The sequence below is a fragment of the Corticium candelabrum genome, chromosome 6 (genome assembly GCF_963422355.1).
Source record: "Corticium candelabrum chromosome 6, ooCorCand1.1, whole genome shotgun sequence".
Lineage (NCBI taxonomy): Eukaryota > Metazoa > Porifera > Homoscleromorpha > Homosclerophorida > Plakinidae > Corticium > Corticium candelabrum.
Genome location: NC_085090.1, coordinates 7738318 through 7758317, shown reverse-complemented (window position 1 = coordinate 7758317; position 20000 = coordinate 7738318). Strand labels below are relative to the sequence as shown.

Below are 20000 nucleotides of genomic sequence, written 5' to 3'. Positions count from 1 at the left end.
ATTAATTAACTAACAAACAATAGTTAATAAACAATTAATTAACAAAAATAACTAATAAAAAATTACTAAAAAATACTTAATTAATAAAAATTAAAAGCAATTAAGGTCACAGATCAACACATTGCCTCCTTCACTATTCCAACTTTGATTAGCTAGAGATGCTGTTAGTCAGCTAGTGACACACAAATATAACTACCTACCTTATAGGACCTATTTAGGGTGCCCCTGAAAAGTAATTATCAACCCAGAATGCGACACCCCTTAAAATGATTATACCCTAAATCGTAGTAAGGGGGTAACCTAGTTCCATAGAGCCCTTCCAGCAGCATTGGGTAACAGACTGCCAACACAACTGCAAACTAAATATTGACTGGTCAACATACATTAATTAATTAAATACCAAATATGACATAATCACGTGACAGTAAATAAATTGAACAAAAATTTCAGAATTTCTGACATCACAATACGACAATGATCATGCAGTATACTATATGCGCATTGTAACATGTTCTGTCAAGCTCCTTTGCTGTCCTGTTTCCAGTGTCTCGTCTTGTTGAGACGCTCAGAATCACCTCATCTGGACGTGCCATTTAGCAACATCATCAAGTGAAGTAGAGACACACACCAACCAGTTGGATTGGACCTACTGTCTCTAACGTATGGAACACAATGGGTTGATCGATCTAAGCATGTGACTTGTTGTGAGCAGGTGGCTTGCTTGTCAAGCTGTCAACAATCACTCATCACCACCAACACCCACCCACATCAACTCCTTCACTGACACACTTATTGAGTGATAAGTATGACCAGCAAGTAAGTGGCAAGTCATCATACAACAAATCATTTAGATATTAATATTACCTCGAATCTGAAGGCTAATTATTCTCAGACTCTCAGCAATTTATCTTGATAAGGCCTCCCAACCACACAATTTAATTAATATTAAAGACAAACAGTCAAATATCGTGGTGTTATAATATAGTCAGTAGTGATGCATTGGTACTCAACAGACTTGCATCATTAGCAGATTGTCTTGCACAAGACAAAAACGTCATACTGTAGTGTATTGCAATTTGAGATAAAATGTAAATCATTATTGTCTATAAAGTTTAGAATATATTTGATATCAATAAGCAGACAAAAAGCAAACAAACATATAGACATATGACAATCAGCACTAACTGTAAAATACACTTCATCAATCTTGTGACTGTGTTGTGTTACTAATAAGTCTGTACCTTAATCTAACGTTCTAAAGTACTTCAGCATCCGAACTAGTCCAAGCAGATTTTTGACTAAATTTAGAAAACAATTGATATCAATATCACATCACATAGACTGACATGCTGACATGTCTTACTGGATGAAATCTATAAACCTTGATGCTCTACTGGTCTCAGAGATTGAGCAATTCTCAGTGATTCAGTAAACGTTTCCTCAGCTTCATCCAACTGTGAGAGACGTATCTGACACAAACCGATGTTGTGCAGTGCTGAAGTACAAGAGATAAAATTACTATTGGTCACATCTGATAAATAACAACTAATTGATATCAACAAATTTCCCAATCCATGTACTTCAATAAAATGATCATGTTTTAAAGAAAAAGTACCAATCCTATAAGCCTTGACACACACACACACACACACACACACACACACACACACACACACACACACACACACACACAGGCACACACAAGTACGTATAATTAAAAACATTTTAGCACAGTCTTCTCACATAACACAGTTAACATTATATAGACACTTCACACCTAATCATCCGTATACAAACAAACAACTGTATACCAATAGCTTTTTGTACTGGCTGTAAAACCATTGTAGCAGCTTCAACTTTCATTTGCATGTAGAACAAATCTTTAGCTCTGGCATAATCTCTCCAAGTATATGCTTTCCTTGCTATTAGTTTTAGCACTACACATACATGAATAAATGCATCAACAATGGAAATATTAGCAAACTAGACATCACAGAGCTCATACTAGTGGCCTTCTCATCTATAGTCTCCTCATCAATTTTCATGCCATATGAAGCAGCAAGGTCCCTCAACACTGTAATCAGTAAAGTTATTATGTACTGCAGAGATGGCAGAGCGACTCGTAAGTTAGGAGCATGAAAGGACATCGCAGTACATGAACTAGGATGAGCTTTCAGTAAGCATTTCCTATCGGAAAGCGCTTCCTGATGTTAAACTTTATTAATATAATTTATTAACTTACACGCTCCTCTTAGGCAACAGAAAGTGCTTATACACATTTATAGGTCTGAACACTTGTCATACTGGAGTAAAAATTTCATATATTTTCTTCCAAAATTTCTTTGCAGTTGTTGATGGTCAATTTGGGGGCATATTGTCCCTTCTGCACCCCCAGCTCCGCCAGCACTGTACTGCAAAGTAAGTAAAAAAGATCTCACCGTCCAATATTTGTTGATCACAATTTGGATAAAACAACAGTATGTTGAGAGATTTAGTAAATGCTTCTTGTGCTAGATGGATTCCTTGCATTTGTTCAAATGTTGTCGTTCTTTCTGGCGTCGGTCTATGACATCTTCCAAGTAATCCATAACTACAGCACATAGAATTAAAATGCAAACTCACAGATATAAATTAATAATAATAAACATTTAATACGCATATTACTGCATACATTGACCAGTTTCACGACAAGGTGGTAACTGCTTCTGTTCTCTAAATTCTATAGACTGCTCTAAATGCTTTACAGCATCCCTGATGTTGCCCATCTTATAATATATTCTACCAATCAACATGAGAGCTAAACAGAAAACATACAACCTTTAATATGATGTCATGTCGTATCAAGAATGTTATCAAACTATTAGCAATTTTCACATGATCAGAATGGTCCTCCTGCTGGTACCGCTCTAATACTTCCTTATAACACATCACAGCTGCAACTAAATCACCTCTCTTCTCATGCATGCCTCCTAATAGTCTTATTACTGTATAACATAATAAAACTTAGAGCAGTACCGAAAAACAAAAACACTAACAGATACAGAACTATACTGACCACCACATAGTTTGCTATGTACATCAGGCATGTTTGTCTCCTCAACTTTCCTGAGCTCTTTCAGTTGTTCAATGCACGTTTCCACGTTTCCTAATTTTCCGTTACATTTAATAATTTGAAATTTACCTACAATAACCAGAATTGAAAACAATCCGGAAAATAACTTCAGTAGTGCACAAAACATTTAACAATCAATTCACATACAATAGAAAATCTCTGCACTTTCTGATGGTAGGAAAGACTGAGCAATAGACAATGCTGATATTGCTATTTCCAATGCTTCAGTAAGCTTGTCTTTTGATGCATTAGGTCTTCTAATCTCACACTCACACTTGAGCTTCATGACTACATAAAGACATGAACAAAAACAAAATCATAATTTTACTGTCTATCTGCACTTTCATTCTACATACAATATAACATACAGTCAACCTTACATTTAGCGACATTGGGTTTAGCGACACATCGGTAGTAACGACCGAAACGTTTTACCCTATCAAGAAGGTAGTACAAAATATGTCTTCCTACCTCGGGTTTAGCGACAGCGGATATAGTGACAAATTGCATTTACCGACCTGTCTAAACTGTCCAGTGTAGTACTAATTTCCTCGTTTATACCGACCAATGTAAATTTTGTAACGCATGCGCCGATCACGTGTCTTGAGCATGGCTTCCAGAAAGCGAAAACGGCTGTCATTCTCAGAAAAATACGCGATTTTGGCCGAACTCGACTCCGGCGTGTCACGGAATGCGTTGGAAAAGAAGTACGACGTCCCTCACGGTACTTTAGCTGGCATCATCAAAGACAGGCGTCGAATAGAAGAAGCAGTTGCCAGCGGAACGAGCAACAGCGCATTGAACAATACTTTAAAGCCATAAATGAAAACTAGATTGCTCGCGAGTTGATATATTAAACTAAAATAAATGTCAAACCTGTTAGTAAGCCTCTACAAGGCATTTACTGTGCATAAACGTGTACATTGGGTTCAACGACACATCGCATATAACGACCTAAATATTATGCCCTTTCAGATGTCGCTAAATGTAAGGTTGACTGTATCCTTGCAATCATATATACAGAGTGTCATTCAAGTCAACTATCATGGCTTTGAGTCTCCATTAACACTTTCTCTATCATAAACGCATGCTTTTTAAGTTTTAATTTCACACAAATACAACATGTCACGTGATATACAATAAACCATAATGAAAGATTCTGCACATCTCAATACAGTTGACCCTGACTTTCTTTAACTAATATTGCTCTCACTGACAAGTACTAGATGCTTCCCATTTTACAAGCAAATAATGAAAAATTAATTTATGAGAATTACAAATATACAAAATACCTCACCTGCAAGACGCTCACGAAGAAATTTGTAATAATCAACTCTGGAAAGCAATTTCCATGACCTATCCAATAAATCATCTGCTTTTTCAAATTCTCCAAAAGATAAAAAACATTTTGATAATCTTGACATCACTATATAACAGAAATCACAGTATGAGGTTAATTTAATAAAACTTTGACTTGCCACAGCATTACATTCAACAATAAGAAAATTTATGATTCAAATTATTTACCTTCGATCTGATCATGTTCCTCCATACCATTTAACTTTTCCATCACTTGTTGGCATAATGTCATTGCTTTGTCTTGTTTACCCCTCTTAAAGTAGTTCTCTGCCATCGTGCATCCAACTAACAAATAAATAAACTGCCATTGCACCAAACACTACATAGACTAAACAAATTTGTCTTTAATTTAATACTTAAAGCAAATCCACATCCATGTTGTTCTCCAGAAGTTTTCATCAGCAACATCAGCTCTTTCAGATAAAACTTTTCTTCCTCAAACTTGTTTAGCATGTCATAGCAAAGACAAATGTTCTCTAACACTACAACAAACGGTTACTTATAGTGAGAAAATATAACAAATTTTAAATTAAAATTTAATAATTACAGAAAATATACAAACTATCAACAATACAATTGGGTACTTGTAACAATGATAATAATGATCTATAAATCTGACTATCATAATCAATAAACAAAAACACCTCAAAATCTTTACAAACAATGAAATTCTAGTCTAAACAAAACTACTTACCTCAAGCTGATTAAAACAAAATTATAATTCAATTATTGATTTTTGATTATCATCACTAAATAAATATTTGCTTGTGTTGTCATCTAATCATTGCAAAAACCATCTCCACTTAATGACAAGACAAAAGATATAATGTCATCAAGACAAACAACTTATAAACTTACTAAAACTGACTCGACTGACCCCTTCCCCTACCTTCAACTTAATTAATATAAATGAGTCTCAGTCAAATGCTGTCAGTTAGGAAAATGCATCAACAAATGTTTTCATACCTTCAAATGTGTCAATAAACTATCCATCATCTCTTTAGTGCAAACTACATATACTATTTATAATCACTGGATTACGTCACGTATTTCACACAACATCATATTCTGGTGTATGAACTTTCTAACTTTGTTAAATTAATTGTTTTCAAACAACTATAAAGTACTGAAATTGACATCATCAAACAAATTCATCCAGTAATTCTCAACAATACAGATGCACGCCTGGTCTATAAATACATCATCAAATGTCTTACCTTACCTTTTCTATGATGTTGATATATTTCTTTCTTCTCATCTGGTTTCAACTCATCAATCATCTTCTTGGTTTTCAGACTCAAATCTAATGATTCCTTTTCTTTCAACATGAACAGATATGCCATACTCAAAAGATTACTTGCTAAATAACACAAAGTGATAACCAATACAGAACAAAATTGAATCTGAAGATGCAGTTATACCGTCTATAACCAAAGTGCGTTTGACCTCATGTGGCAAACTGTGCAACTGCATCACTTTGTGGTACCATTGTTCACACAAATACCACGATGAGTCAGGAGACTGGAACTGTGAAAACGTATACCTAACCAAATCCAAGCAAGTTGGTATTTCTACATCAGCTAGCAATACATGCTTAGTCAATGAATATGAGTGAGAAAAATGTTGAAGTCGTACATCACTTGGAAGACAATTTAAGTCCATTGTACTGTGCGGTAGATGAGACAACATATTTTTACAAACATCAGTTAGTTTACGTTCCATCTCATCTGGCTGTTGCTTGACACGTTCCATCACTGTTGACTGCACCAATGGATGAATATTCAAAGTGTAACCTTCTGCTGTCTCGTGCCATTCAACTAAATTGTGTGAAGACAAACTTGAGACACACAAACTGTATTCATAATTGGCACATTCACCAAACACAAGAGGACGAACGAGCTTCTCTGGAATGTCTCTTGAAGACAGAAATGATGCATATTCAAGTAGAGACAACGCTTTGGCATTCTCTCTTGCAACCAACTCAATGTCCATCTGCCATGTCAGATGAGCATGACTAGAAGACATCATAAAATTTCTCACATTTTTTACAACATTTTTGTCACGTTCACTTATATCCAACTCATCAATATTCCTGTCACTCAACCGTTTCAAATCAGGAGGCTCAGTTACATCAGCTTCCATTAGCACTTCACGTAGACGACTTGCTCTAAAGTAATGCAACAGTTTGTCGAGATCCAATGCGAAACCCTCAAGTTCAACTTCATTTCTTTTCAACCGTTTGTAATATTCCTCATAACTTAGATGTGCCTTTCGCATATACGTGCCTGCATGAGCAAGAGCAATTGGTAGCTTTTCTATGGGAGCTTCAACTGACAATTTGGTGACTGCTGCTGTTTCTTGACTGTTGGACGGTTGACGACCAGACCACATGGCTACAGCTGCCACGGCATCTTCCGCTTCCAAACAACCAAGAGAGATGACATGATTTAGTGATTTCTGTAACACAGAACAATCATCACATCGACTTGTGATCAATACATGGACACGAGCAGTTGAACGAGGAAGAATTTTAGGCAGAAAAGAGAGATCATCTGCACCATCATACACCAGCAACATCTTAGGAAGCTTGGAAATGTGGTTGAGCAGCACTGCATTCTTGTCTTCTAATGGATTGCTCTTTAGCTCATCAAATCGACTTTGAGAACGTGAAACAGAAGGAGAACTTACAGACAAAACTGTGAGCTGCAAATAGACAATGTGCTCATTGTTAACACAAAACTACCAGTAATGTGAGTCAATGTGTTTACATTGTGTACGACTGAGTTTGTCAGCGTTGCCCATGATTCTGCATTGAAATACAGCACTCCATCACTATACAGATGTTTACATTCAAATGCATATTTGGCTGCCAAAGATGATTTCCCCACTCCGCCCATTCCTTTGATCACCTAAATGCAATACACAAAACAATCGGTTGATATCAAATGTTTCATTTACACTGACATATAAACACACCACACAGCAGAATTTCAATGACGTAGACACTTGTGGAGCCTTTTCTCCCCACATTGTGTTGGACAAAACTGTCAACTCTTTATGGCGACCACAAAATTGCTTTTCTTCCATTAGCTCATTGGGAAACACTATACCTAACACACAAGTAAGAGATCACACGTTAATGGTGCAAATTTTCTGATGTGCATCTAGCTGCAACTGCTACTGAATTATCACATGCTAATCTCAACAATAGCAACAAATAAGATAATATAACACAAGTACATCCAATATAAGCTTTCAGTAAAACGTAACAAAACCAGACTATTCTAGACTTTGTAAAGCTGCTTGAAAACATGAATATAAAATACAAATCTACAACACCAACATCACAACATTATAGTCTCTTACTTGCAATGGCTTCTTCCTTCTTCTGCTCTTCAATCTCTTTTAGTTCAGCTTTTACCTTCTCTACAGTTGCATTCTCTCCTACCATCGACTGCCATTTGCATAGCATCATAAATGCTCGTTCCTTCTTTGTATGAACCTCCAGTTCTATCATCTCAACATCATATCTGCTCATGTTGAGACGATCAGCCAAATCACGCCACTTCTCACCCACAATGTCACACAAATCAAACAGCTGAGCTTTCAATGACCCAGAACCTACAAACAATAAAGCAAATAAAATATATTTTCACATAACTGTCTGCATATCGTTCTCAATATCACGTACTGATCACAGACTTCTTTTCAGTGATGAAATGCCTCAGAAATGCAGCTGGAGTCGCAGCAGCATAAGCTTTATAATACATCAGTTTGCTGCTCTCAGTTCCGTAGTCAGAGATTCCCTTCATCACAACAGCTAATCCAGGACTGAAACTGTCTGTCGCTTGTTCCATCAAGAAATGAGCTTCTTTATCAATAGCTTTGATGTCGTGATCTCCCATTCGTTGTTTCAGTTCTGTCATTTCTCTGTCAAGTCTTTCAGTGTCCATCCAAACTGATCCTATTGATCCAGATACAACTGTAAAACTTCTGTTTTCTTGTAGAAATTCCACTTGCTTATTGGCATACAACTCTCCTGCTTCAGTTGACTTGTATTCCTGTAGCTTCCCTTCTGCATACACTAATGGCTCATGCTCTTTCTCCATTTTCTCTAAAACCTCGATGACGTCATGTTTAGTAAGACCTAAAAGTTTACTTTCCATAATTGCAAGAAGCATTTTCTTTTTGATGCCTACAGAAAGCTTCTTTTTCTTAATGCCTGCACAATCCTTCTTCTCCTTGATTTCTTCATTGTCTAAAACACACTGAAGCAGCAGCTCCTTTACATATCGTGGACTGGCACGATGCAATTTAGCAGGAACATACGATGACCACTTGTCATTTTCTCTTGTCTCAACAACTTCATTCAGTGCTGGAGCAAGCATTTTGCTCACTTCTATGTAACGTGCACGAGATTGAACTGTTCCATCTTCCTTCTCTAACCCTCCACATTCTGTTGTTGTTCTCTTTGCCACCACAACTGTCCCATATTCTATTCCTCTCTTTCTGTCTTCTTCTCCAGCACAAATGCCCGTCATTGCAATCAAACCAACAGAAAAATGTTTTGCCAAGTCAGCAACAAGCTTCATACACTCAATACCACCACACTCCACCTGAGCTACCATGGCAACATTCAAAGGCAAATCATTCCATCCACGACATAAACGAAGGTTGTAAGGGAGATCAGTGTGAGCTCCTTCAAACTTGCTCTTTGTTTCGTGTTCAAACACGTGACGTGCAGCCTGCAGCTCTGACTCCTGAGGACAAACAATCAGCACATCAAAATGATCTCGTTTTGCCATCTCAACGTCAATGATGAAAAAACCTAGAAACAAATGATCAATAAGCTGTAGTTTTGTTTGACTTGCTGTACAATCAACTTCACCTAAATCCATAATTAATTAATTAAACACCATATGATAAACACTAAATTAACATAAAAATGTGCATGTAATGTAAGGCATATTGTACATTGCAGATGACCGAATGCTAAAACTGGATGCTTACAATTTAAATTTAGTTAAGGATCTACTACCACTAAAGTGCATTCACACTGTAGCATTGACTCAAGCACACTTGAAAATAATTACGGACGAAAATAATGCACATAGCAAAGTCACTGGTTCTGTATTAGTATAATATGTAGAACCTTTAATTCATAGGTAACATAGATGTGAAAGAAGACTACGCTAAGTAAGAAATAACGCTACATGATGGTCAGTATGAATGCCCTACTATGTAGTAGAGCTGTGATAGAACATGAAAGAATTAAGTGTTTGAAAAACAATCCAATCAACATTTTCTTTCACTTCTGGGGTGAGTTCACGCATTCCATCAAGGTAACAATAGCAGCTAGATAAGGACACAGCCCACTGGAAAACGTAGATAGAAATGTATGGATAAGGATCACATTACCATGTACAGACATGAGTTTTGCAAACTAGACCAAGTTTTAGAGGGCATAGTCATTAAAATAATTAACTTAAGGTCTGATGATGCCTTGGAAAGCTTTGAGAGAGAACAAATGTGTTAGGAAAACCAAGTTTCACTCGGTACTGACTCTAATTCAATTTGCGACTGAAATCGAAATGAGACACAACACCCTTTATCTGAAGATGTATTGAAATTGTTGCATACAATCTACACAAACAGAGGTGGAGCCTAGACACAAACACGTCTTCCTGTCCAAATCGACAAATCCGAAACTCACACAATCTACTTAATCACAGCAATGAAATTATGTCCTCACATGCAATCAAACCATATATCGTCTCTAATCGGGTAATACACAACAGCTGCACATGCAGCAAATGCGCGCGAATTTGTGTAGCTAGGCTAGGAAAGCTAAGAAAGCGCTTGTATTTCGCTCTCCTATAATAGCCTACGTACACCACAGTTGATACTGAAAACTTACCTTTCAATCGTCTTTCCAACAGCCACCTCACTGGATTTGGGAAACAATAATGTCCCGTATAATTTTAGGAAAGTTAAATTGGCGCTACACGGGTGTGGGAGGTCGAGGCTTCATTCGCTAAACTAAACGCCTACACGTACACTTTGTGTATTCAAGCTCTGCACAGGAGTCGTATTATGGTAGATGCGTGCACTTGCTATATTTCATATTTCGCTACGACGTAAAGTTTGTGGGAACTTGTTATCCAGGACCTATAAATTGATTTCAACTGTCTAAACATGACTGGAAATTATTTCTTTGTAATTGTTGGGCATAATGACAATCCCGTTTTCCGTATGCAGTTTAGCAAATCGGGAGAATCAACTAGAGTAAGGGAATTTGGTGTCGTGGATGTGTGTTAGAAGTTAGGAGAGCATGCATCACAGGGAATATGCCGCGAAACCCACATTGTTTTTTCATGGCTTTAGGGTTTTGCTAGGGAAAGTATCATAACACAGTTGGGTTAATTACTCATTCATCTGGCAAAATGCTTAGCTGAGAATTTCTTGAGGCCGTTTTCACGGAGAAAGACAGAAATGAAAAGTGAATGTGTGTTGCGTTTGTCGGCTGCTAGAGTCTTTTGCAGCGAAAACGATATCGTGTGATATAACTGTTCTGAGTGGTTTCATCTGCCCTGTGTAGGTCTAAAAAGGGGGGGAAGGACATTTGTTTGCGTATCATGTTTAGACATTAATTAATTAATTAATTATTGAAGTACAGTGAGTTGAAGTTGAGGTCCACAGATTGGACTTATGCTAGCATTGTGTTACAAGTCTTGTTCTAACATGGTACAGATACTTACCTAATTTTTATTTTTAAAGTTACATGTAGTTGGGCACGCGCAGTTGGGCGCGCGCAGTTGGCCGCGCAGTTGGCCGCGCAGTTGGCCGCGCAGTTGGCCGCGCAGTTGGCCGCGCAGTTGGCCGCGTAGCGCAGTTCCCGGATTAATGCATGCGGCGTGACGGTGTGAGTATGATTTTTCGGTCTTTTTTATTTATTCTCTACGCCAGGTCCTTGCTCGCTTTTGAAACGTCATTCACGTACCGACTAGAAGCCGGCAGAGAGGAGTGCTTCTTTCAGGACGTTCCCAAAGACTCCACGACAGAAATAGAGTATCAGGTGAGACAGAGGTAGACACAGAGACAGAGGAGAGAATAATCTGTGGTTTGCCGAGTGGCAGTTGCTATGTGGGCTCCATTTTGGGGTTTGCCATTGATGTCGGAATTATGACTGAGTGGCTGAATGAGAATGCGCGGGCTGTATATTTGTGTTTTTTATGTCTTTCTGTGCTTGTTCGTTGGGTTTTTGTTGGCTTGAGAGATGTACGGGCTTAGTGAGAGCTGTGTGCGTTGGTGTTTCGTATTGCTTGGCGTCCTGTTTGTCTTTGGCGTTTCTCTGACGTGAAATTTTGTGTTTTTTGGTCTGTTTCACTGGCTGTGCTTGTGAATTTGCGTAGTCACTGTCTGCTGTTGTGTTTCGTCTGTCAGTTTTTCCGTTTGTGTGCGCGCAGTGTTTGTTGTCTGTCTGCCTGCTTGCCTGCCTACCTACCTGCCTGCCTGCCTGTGTAGAGATGCTGTGTGCTAATGAAATAACCTGCTTGTCTGTCTGTCTGTCTGTCTGTCTGTCTGTTTGTTTGTCTTTCTGTCTGTTTGTCTATTATCGTTTTGTGCTCACAGCTTACCATCTTACAAACTAATTCATATGTACTTCTAGGTTATAGAAGGAGGTGATATGGATATTGATTTCTCATTGTATGGTGTGAATGGTCACGTGATTCGTACCGATAGAAGGCAGGCTGATGGGATGCACACAGTAAACTCAGACAAGGAGGGATTGGTGCAGTTCTGTTTCGGAAACACGTTCAGTCGAGTGACAGAGAAAATTGTTTTTATCGATATTGGAGTGAATCGTGATGACGACGACTCGTGGACGACTTTTGATCAAATTGATGATTCAGTGGACAGTGATTTCAAGCCAGTTGCAGTAAGACAAGATGACAGGCAGCCAGACAGAGACAGACAGACAGACAGATGTATTGATGTATTGACAGACAGACAGACAGACAGACAGACATAAGGTGGTTGAACAGATAGACAGACAGATATATTGATGTATTGATGTATTGACAGACAGACAGACAGTTTTAAATGTAGATTTTAATGTTGAAAATATATGTATTGGACAGACAGACAGACAGACAGACAGACATAAGATGGTTGAACAGATAGACAGACAGATGTATTGATGTATTGACAGACAGACAGACAGATAGACAGACAGACAGACATAAGATGGTTGAACAGATAGACAGACAGACAGATGTATTGACAGACAGACAGACAGACATAAGATGGTCGAACAGATAGACAGACAGACAGATGTATTGATGTATTGGCAGACAGACAGACAGATAAACAGACAGACAGACAGACATAAGATGGTTGAACAGATAGACAGACAACTACATGGTGTAAAAGATGTGGACAGGCAAGATGTCAATCTCACACAAACTTGCCATGGTTTGTCTCACTGACTTGCTTCATCAATTGCCATCAACAGTCATACAAAATTGCTTTACCTCTAAATCTACATCTAACCTCGATTGTCAGACTTTAGTGTAACTCGAATCCAAAATGATATGTTTCAACGGTTGCTGTATCGTGTTTGTTTTCTATCTGCCAGGATTCCGTTCACCGGGTGACGAATGACATGGAGAAAGTTCAACGAGATCAAGACCACATACGCGGACGAGAGGCCCGCGACAGGCACATTGTCGAGAGCAACCTGTTTCGAATCCCTATGTGGTCGATAGTCAACTGTTTGGTGTTGATTCTGACTACCGGGTTGCAAGTATGAAGTCACATCTCTCTGATGAGTGAAATTTCATTCATGACTCGTTTATTTGTCCGTTTCAGGTTTACTTTGTGAGACGATTATTCATCGATGATAGAGGAATTAAAACTTAATCATATGTCTAAGAATTTCTGTTATATCGTTGATCTAAAGGTCAAATTTGATGCCATTACGATACGCTCACAGAGCCCGTCTTCGCGCTTTAACGTAGTTAGCGCGCGTGGTGTACAACAGGTGTCTTCCAATATCATACGGGTGCTTATAGCCTACCTTTGCATCCTCAGCCGCAGTGACGACTTTTCCAGCCATTTTTTGAGGAGAAACAGGCAGCCAGGTCAATCTATTATCCAGTCAAGGTATTTGCGTGCTCTAGCTTATAATTCTAGACGTAGAAATTCATTGAAAAGCAAAAGGTTTTTACTGTAAGCGACAGAAAATGCATCAGAGCAGACGTGACGACGACACCAGAGCGAGTTGATGGCCACTCGGCTCGCCGATTTTTGTCTCGTCGTTACGTCGTGCTTTTCTCGTATACATACGCTCGTGTATCATGTCGCTGCGTCTGTCAGTTGGCAAGTTTTTGAGGTAGAAACTTCGCGCCATTTGTCCCTCGAAGTGGGCCCCTGTATCCCAACTTTTCTCCACCACAGTGACGACACGATACACACGCACACTCGCCACTGATTCTACGACTCGCAGCGCCGCAGACTCAATCGTTCGCGAGTTTATCGATTCTTTAGTTGTTATCCGGGACGTTACAGATGCCGTTGTTTGGCCGGAAACCGATTGGTCTGTTGCCGTTGCCGGAAAATCTGAAGCCGAATGAGGAGCTGTTTGTGGTGAATGAAACGAATGAAGCTTTTCGTTCATATGAGTATCCTTGTTTTGATTTTGATGACAAATCCTGTTGTCTGTTTGTATGTATTTTGTGTGTCCATATTTGTGCTTTTGATTGTTTGTTTTTGTTTATTAGTTTGTATGCCTGTCTTTTGTGTGTTTACTCTGTTCGTCTGTTTTTGTATGTATTTTGTCTGTCCTTGTGTCCGTCTTTTGTGTGTTTTCTCTGTGTTGTCTGTTTTTGTATGTATTTTGTCTGTCCTTGTGTTTTGTTTGTTTTGTCTATCAGTTTGTTTGTCTTTCTGTTTGTCCGATTTTTTTGTATGTATTTTATCTGTCCATATTTGTGTTTTTGATTGTTTGTTTATATAATAGTCTTTGTCTTTTGTGTGTTTTCTCTGTTCGTCTGTTTTTGTATGTATTTTGTCTGTCCTTGTGTTTTTGTTTTTGTTTATCAGTTTGTTGGTTTTTCTGTTTGTCTGTGTGTCTGTCCGATTTTTTGTATGTATTGTGTGTCCGTATTTGTGTTTTTGATTGTTTGTTTATATATTAGTTTGTATGTCTGTCTTTTGTGTGTTTTCTCTGTTTGTTTTTGTATGTATTTTGTCTGTCCTTGTGTTTTGTTTGTTATTGTTTATTAGTTTGTTTGTTTGTCAGTTTGTCTGTTTTGTTTGTATTTTGTTCGTCGGTGTATTGTTTGTATTTTGTCTGTCCATAGTTTGTCTGTTTTTTGTTTATCTGTTAGTTTGTCTTTGTTTCTTTTTTGTATGTATGTTGTCTGTCCATATTTTTCTGGTTTTGTTTCTTTGTTTATCTGTTAGTTTGTTTTTCTGTTTGTGTCCTAATATGTCTGTCTGTCTGTTTGTCCGTCCATCTGTCTGTCTGACTGTTTGTTTGTTTGTCCGTCTGTCTGTCTGTTTGTCTGTTTGTTTGTCTGTATGTTTATCTGTCCATCTGTATGTATGTATGTATGTCCATAATTTCGTTTATCTGTCTGTCTGTCTGTATGTATGTATGTCTGTCTGTATGTCTGTCTGTATGTCTGTCTGTCTATCTCTTTGTCTGTCTGTATGTACAATATGTTCGTAATTCCGTTTATCTGTTAATTTGTCTTTCTGGTTGTCTCTTAATATGTTTGTCTGATTGTCTGTTTGTTTGTTTGTCCGTCTGTCTGTCTGACTGTCTGTTTGTTTGTCTGTCTCTTTGTCTGTCTGTTTATCTGTCCGTCTGTCTGTATGTATGTATGTCCGTAATTCCGTTTATCTGTCTGTCTGTCTGCTTGTTCGTCTGTCTGTCTGTCTGTCTGTCTATCTGTCAATCAGTGTGTTTACTCTGTACATTCAGGTTGTAATTCACAGGTTCTACTGTATGTTAATGTTTGGACTGCATGTTTTTCGTTTCATGAGTCCCATTGGTCGTGTCTCTGTTACGTATTATCCTTCACGTCATCTCAGCGAGTACATCTGTCGTCATGAGCTCTACAAACTGCCTGCATGGACGTGCAAGCTAACTAATAAGACCAATCTTACGTTCTATGATGCACTGAAGTCGGAGGCTACGGCCAGGAAGCAACTTGCTGCCATACAGAAGTGGTTTGTCAAGCCGATGCTACAGATCATTCATCACAGTAAGAGATGTGGTGTACACACACACACACACACACACACACACACACACACACACACACACACACACACACACACACACACACACACACACACACACACACACACACACACATTGACACACACACACACACACACACACACACACACACACACACACACACACACACATTGACACACACAAACACACACACACACATTGACACACACACACACACACACACACACACACACACACACACACAAACACACACACACACACACACACACACACACACACACACACACATTGACACACACACACACACACACACACACACACACACACACACACACACACACACACGCACACATTGACACACAAACACACACACACACACACACACTTGACACACACACACACACACACACACACACACACACAATTGTATCAAGCGCAGAATTGAAAAATTACTAGTTGATATCAATTTTTTGAGTGACTTTTGTGTCAGATGTTGATCGGTTTGAGGATGTGGTTGAAGACTTGTATGACCACGTGCACACAGCGTTTGCTGTGGGAGAGCCAGTGGAAGTGAAGCGAAGTAGCGACGATGTTGAGTAAGTGGGTAGTGAGCGCGAGCTGTGAATTCACGTCTAACGTGTTGTGTAGAGAAGAGGAGGCTGTTGTTGTGACGGTTATTGAGCCACAAGATGAAGATCCAGATAATCCGGAGGTGTGTGTGTGTGTGTGTGTGTGTGTGTGTGTGTGTGTGTGTGTGTGTGTGTGTGTGTGTGTGTGAGTTGTGTGTGTGTGTGTGTGTGTGTGTGTGTGTGTGTGTGTGTGTCCATCTCGGCCTCTTGAAATTTAGGTTGTTGTGCTCTAGCCTGAACCATATTTCTATGATGTGAAGTTTAAAGATGGATTTATAAGGAAGGCTATTCATAGTGACAATATCAGGTTAGTATGAACGATACACTGTATAGTCATGTAAAGTATCCCTCCAATACAATACATAGAAAAATAAGAAAAACATTTTGAGAAGATGATGGGTATGTAGGGATGGGTATGTACTTAATCATGCTCATCTCCTACATCACAATCCAGTACTGTGAGTGTCACACACGACTGCTGCGTTTTAATTAATTTAGGTAAAAAGATTGTGATGTAGGAGATGAGCATGATTAATAAGTACATACTCATCCCTACATACCCATCATTTTCTCAAAATGTTTTTTTTATTTTTTTAAAAATCTGGATAGCACGTTTTTGGATACATTTGTATGGGCGGCCATTTATAATCGGCGCATTTGAGAGTGTGGCATCGGAACAACATTTTTTGCATCAATAAACAACTCTGGTGCATCAATAAATATGTTTATTTTAGTTGTTTAACAACTCCCATCTTTACACTCGATTAGCTACATAGCAGCTGGTGGATGTACGGAACAACAACTCCCATGCATCTCTACAGTCAAGCATACAGTACACGCTCACGGACAGCACCCCGTTGACCTACACGCAACTGTAAGAACACTGGAAGTGGCATGGCAGCTAATTATAATTTATGGTCCCAAATGGTAGTTTCCACCAGCTAATAATAGGTATTTAATTACATGTAGGCTAGCTACACACGTGACCGGAACAACATGGTGTTATGGAAGCTTGTTCAGGATTGCGTAGCAGCAGTTGACATGATACTGGGTGGACTTCGCACAGTTCTAGCTGTTGGGTCAGTGCAATTCCTTGGACAAGAGCGAATGGCTTGGTATGACTCTTGTCGTTGTAGCTGCTTTGAGTGAGGCGCTAGCCTGGCTGACAAAAGTGAAATGTGAAAGAATAAATTGAGTCTTTTTACTTGCCGATAGCTGGCTTCTGAGGCGCTTTGTGTCAGCGGTGATAGTCTGGCTACCATTAGGAACGTTTGAAGTTGAGCGCTATGCGGGTCTGAGATCTCTGTAATGAGTTCTGAGAGATCCGGTTCGGATGCGTTTGGATACTTTTGTATGGGCTGCCATTTCAGATTCTTTGCATCCCTACATAGGGAGTGCTACCGCACTCCCTGATGTAGTGTAGTGTATTGTGAGATGCATCCCTCCAATACAATAGTCTACTGTATTGTGAGATGCATCCCTCCAATACGATAGTCTAGTGTATTGTGAGATGCATTTTTCCAATACAATAGTCTAGTGTATTGTGAGATGCATCCCTTCAATACAATAATCTAATTTTTATTGACACATGCATCTTTACAGTATGTGAAGTGTGTCTCTCTAAAATTTATTTGTTTCGTAGTCGTTTGGAACGAGCACCTAGCAAAGATCTATTGAGGTTGCTGGTACGCGATTCAGCAATGCGGATTGGAAAAGGAGAGCAGAGCATGTGGATTGTCAAAGTAAGCAAGTGTGACAGACGGTACATGTGTGTGTGTGTGTGTGTGTGTGTGTGTGTGTGTGTGTGTGTGTGTGTGTGTGTGTGTGTGTGTGCGTGCACACGTACGTGCATGTGTGTGTGTGTGCACGTGCGTGTGTGCATGTGTGTGTGTGTGTGTGTGCACGTGCGTGTGTGCATGTGTGTGTGTGTGTGTGTGTGTGTGTGTGTGTGTGTGTGTGCGTGCATGCGTCTGTCTGTGTGTGTGTGTGTGTGTGTGTGTGTGTGTGTGTGTGTGTGTGTGTGTGTGTCTGCGTGTGTGTGCATGTGCATGTGTGTCACAACTATTTCTCTTCAGGAATCTCTTATCAAGCAGCACCATATCCAGAGCAAGATCAGCGATGCTCCAAACTGTGTGACCTTAGACGTAAGAACCACATCAACATGCCATCATTTACAACCAATTTATCACCACTATTTCAGCCATGGCCAACTCCTGTTAAGAAGTCGTCAGCAAGCAAAGTGTCCAGTGACCAAATGAAAGACAAGTCGGTCGCTAGAGTGCTGAAAGACATTGGCAAAGTGTTAGACATGAAAAAGAAGAAGGAAAAATCAACAACGGAGGAAAGGGAAAAGGTAGGGTATAGTATACGTGTTGTTGTAGTCATAGTATCTGTAGTTGTGTTTGTGCATGTCTTGGATTACACTTTGCTTCTAATCGTTGCAGTTGTTGTATTGGAGGGATGCATCTCACAATACACTAGACTGTTGTATTGGAGGGATGCATTTCACAATACTAGACTATTGTATTGGAGGGATGCATTTCACAATACACTAGACTGTTGTATTGGAGGGATGCATTTCACAATACTAGACTATTGTATTGGAGGGATGCATCTCACAATACACTAGACTATTGTATTGGAGGGATGCATCTCACAATACACTAGACTATTGTATTGGAGGGATGCATCTCACAATACACTAGAATATTGTATTGGAGGGATGCATCTCACAATACACTAGACTATTGTATTGGAGGGATGCATTTCACAATATATATATTTTTCAGAACTGTCATCAAAAGCACAAGGCAAATTACAAGCAAACTACGACACGAACTAAAATGCAAACTACAATGCAAACTACAATGCAAACTACAATACAAACTACAATGCAACCAAGCACACACACACACGCACACACTCACTCACACACACACACACACACACACACACACACACACACACACACACACACACGAACATAAATTTATGAAAAGTCAAAACTAAATTCTCGTTTGGCAAGGTTAGCTGGCCCACTGGTACCAGACTCCTTGCCAACAATTGTCAATGCCCGTTTATTGATTATGTCCGAATTTAGTCATTGAATTGTCACCGACAAATGACGTGACCACTGTGCTTTGAATTGGCCCACTGGTATGTCCAATTGCATGGGTGCCATCTTGCTCGTCTCTGTCAGTAGCTCTTCAGCCTTGGGTCCCTAGCGTCCGAAAGCCTCAATTGCGATTGGGCGAAAGATGTGTCCTAGGGATTCGGCAGTTTCTCTGTATTTCTTGTCCTTTTGTTTTTCTTTTTCCACTGCTGCAAATCTCACAATACACTAGACTATTGTATTGGAGGGATGCATCTCACAATACACTAGACTATTGTATTGGAGAGATGCATCTTACAATACACTAGACTATTGTATTGGAGGGATGCATCTCACAATACACACTAGACTATTGTATTGGAGGGATGCATCTCTCAATACTTTAAGTTGTTGTATTGGAGGGATGCATCATGTCACTTCTACTGTAGACTACAATGTTTGAGACTTCTCACCAGCAAATTAGAGCTTGTTGTGTCGCACAGCTGTTTGACGTTTGCCTATCTTTCAGAAGCTTCA

At 39.2% G+C, this 20000-nt stretch overlaps 4 protein-coding genes across 7 annotated transcripts in view; 2 read left to right on the top strand and 2 right to left on the bottom strand.

Moving 5' to 3' along the window:
• Positions 1-976: 976 nt before the first annotated feature.
• On the bottom strand, positions 977-6661 carry LOC134181098 (uncharacterized). Of its 3 annotated transcripts, none has more exons than XM_062648302.1 (14): positions 5893-6658; positions 5694-5831; positions 4828-4953; positions 4640-4756; positions 4410-4538; positions 3260-3400; positions 3056-3181; positions 2859-2984; positions 2672-2797; positions 2439-2591; positions 2006-2074; positions 1812-1937; positions 1364-1495; positions 977-1298 (listed from the first exon to the last, which is right to left on the bottom strand). In XM_062648302.1, exons 1-13 carry the CDS (start codon positions 6611-6613, stop codon positions 1374-1376), a joined length of 2220 nt encoding a protein of 739 aa, XP_062504286.1. In that variant the 5' UTR covers positions 6614-6658; the 3' UTR covers positions 977-1298; positions 1364-1373. The 3 variants fall into 3 exon arrangements, 2 of the variants coding, with proteins under 2 accessions (XP_062504286.1, XP_062504287.1); XM_062648303.1 differs by having other exon boundaries at positions 4410-4499; XR_009970078.1 differs by lacking the exons at positions 977-1298; positions 1364-1495; positions 1812-1937 and having other exon boundaries at positions 2439-2590; positions 5893-6661.
• On the bottom strand, positions 6621-9276 carry LOC134180928 (uncharacterized). The gene is made up of 6 exons (XM_062648110.1): positions 8163-9276; positions 7838-8092; positions 7448-7581; positions 7240-7380; positions 6692-7174; positions 6621-6638 (listed from the first exon to the last, which is right to left on the bottom strand). The coding sequence occupies exons 1-6, from the start codon at positions 9274-9276 to the stop codon at positions 6621-6623; spliced, it is 2145 nt and encodes a 714-aa protein (XP_062504094.1).
• A 2083-nt stretch (positions 9277-11359) lies between these two features.
• On the top strand, positions 11360-13463 carry LOC134181019 (transmembrane emp24 domain-containing protein 5-like). Its single transcript, XM_062648214.1, has 4 exons — positions 11360-11546; positions 12141-12410; positions 13110-13277; positions 13343-13463. The coding sequence occupies exons 1-4, from the start codon at positions 11379-11381 to the stop codon at positions 13391-13393; spliced, it is 657 nt and encodes a 218-aa protein (XP_062504198.1). The 5' UTR covers positions 11360-11378; the 3' UTR covers positions 13394-13463.
• Positions 13464-13538: 75 nt separating this feature from the next.
• Positions 13539-20000, top strand: part of LOC134181018 (tyrosine-protein kinase BAZ1B-like) — a 22615-nt gene continuing 16153 nt past the window's right edge. For both annotated transcript variants that reach the window (XR_009970059.1, XM_062648213.1), the window contains exons 1-10: positions 13539-13636; positions 14042-14154; positions 15572-15744; positions 16234-16339; positions 16392-16455; positions 16606-16679; positions 18015-18114; positions 18448-18516; positions 18573-18725; positions 19993-20000. The exon at positions 19993-20000 is cut by the window's right edge and continues 180 nt beyond it. Coding sequence is in view for 1 of the 2 variants with exons in the window: in XM_062648213.1 (XP_062504197.1) it covers positions 14042-14154; positions 15572-15744; positions 16234-16339; positions 16392-16455; positions 16606-16679; positions 18015-18114; positions 18448-18516; positions 18573-18725; positions 19993-20000 (860 nt within the window). In the remaining variant the exon portion in view is untranslated. The remainder of the gene's footprint in view (positions 13637-14041; positions 14155-15571; positions 15745-16233; positions 16340-16391; positions 16456-16605; positions 16680-18014; positions 18115-18447; positions 18517-18572; positions 18726-19992) is intronic.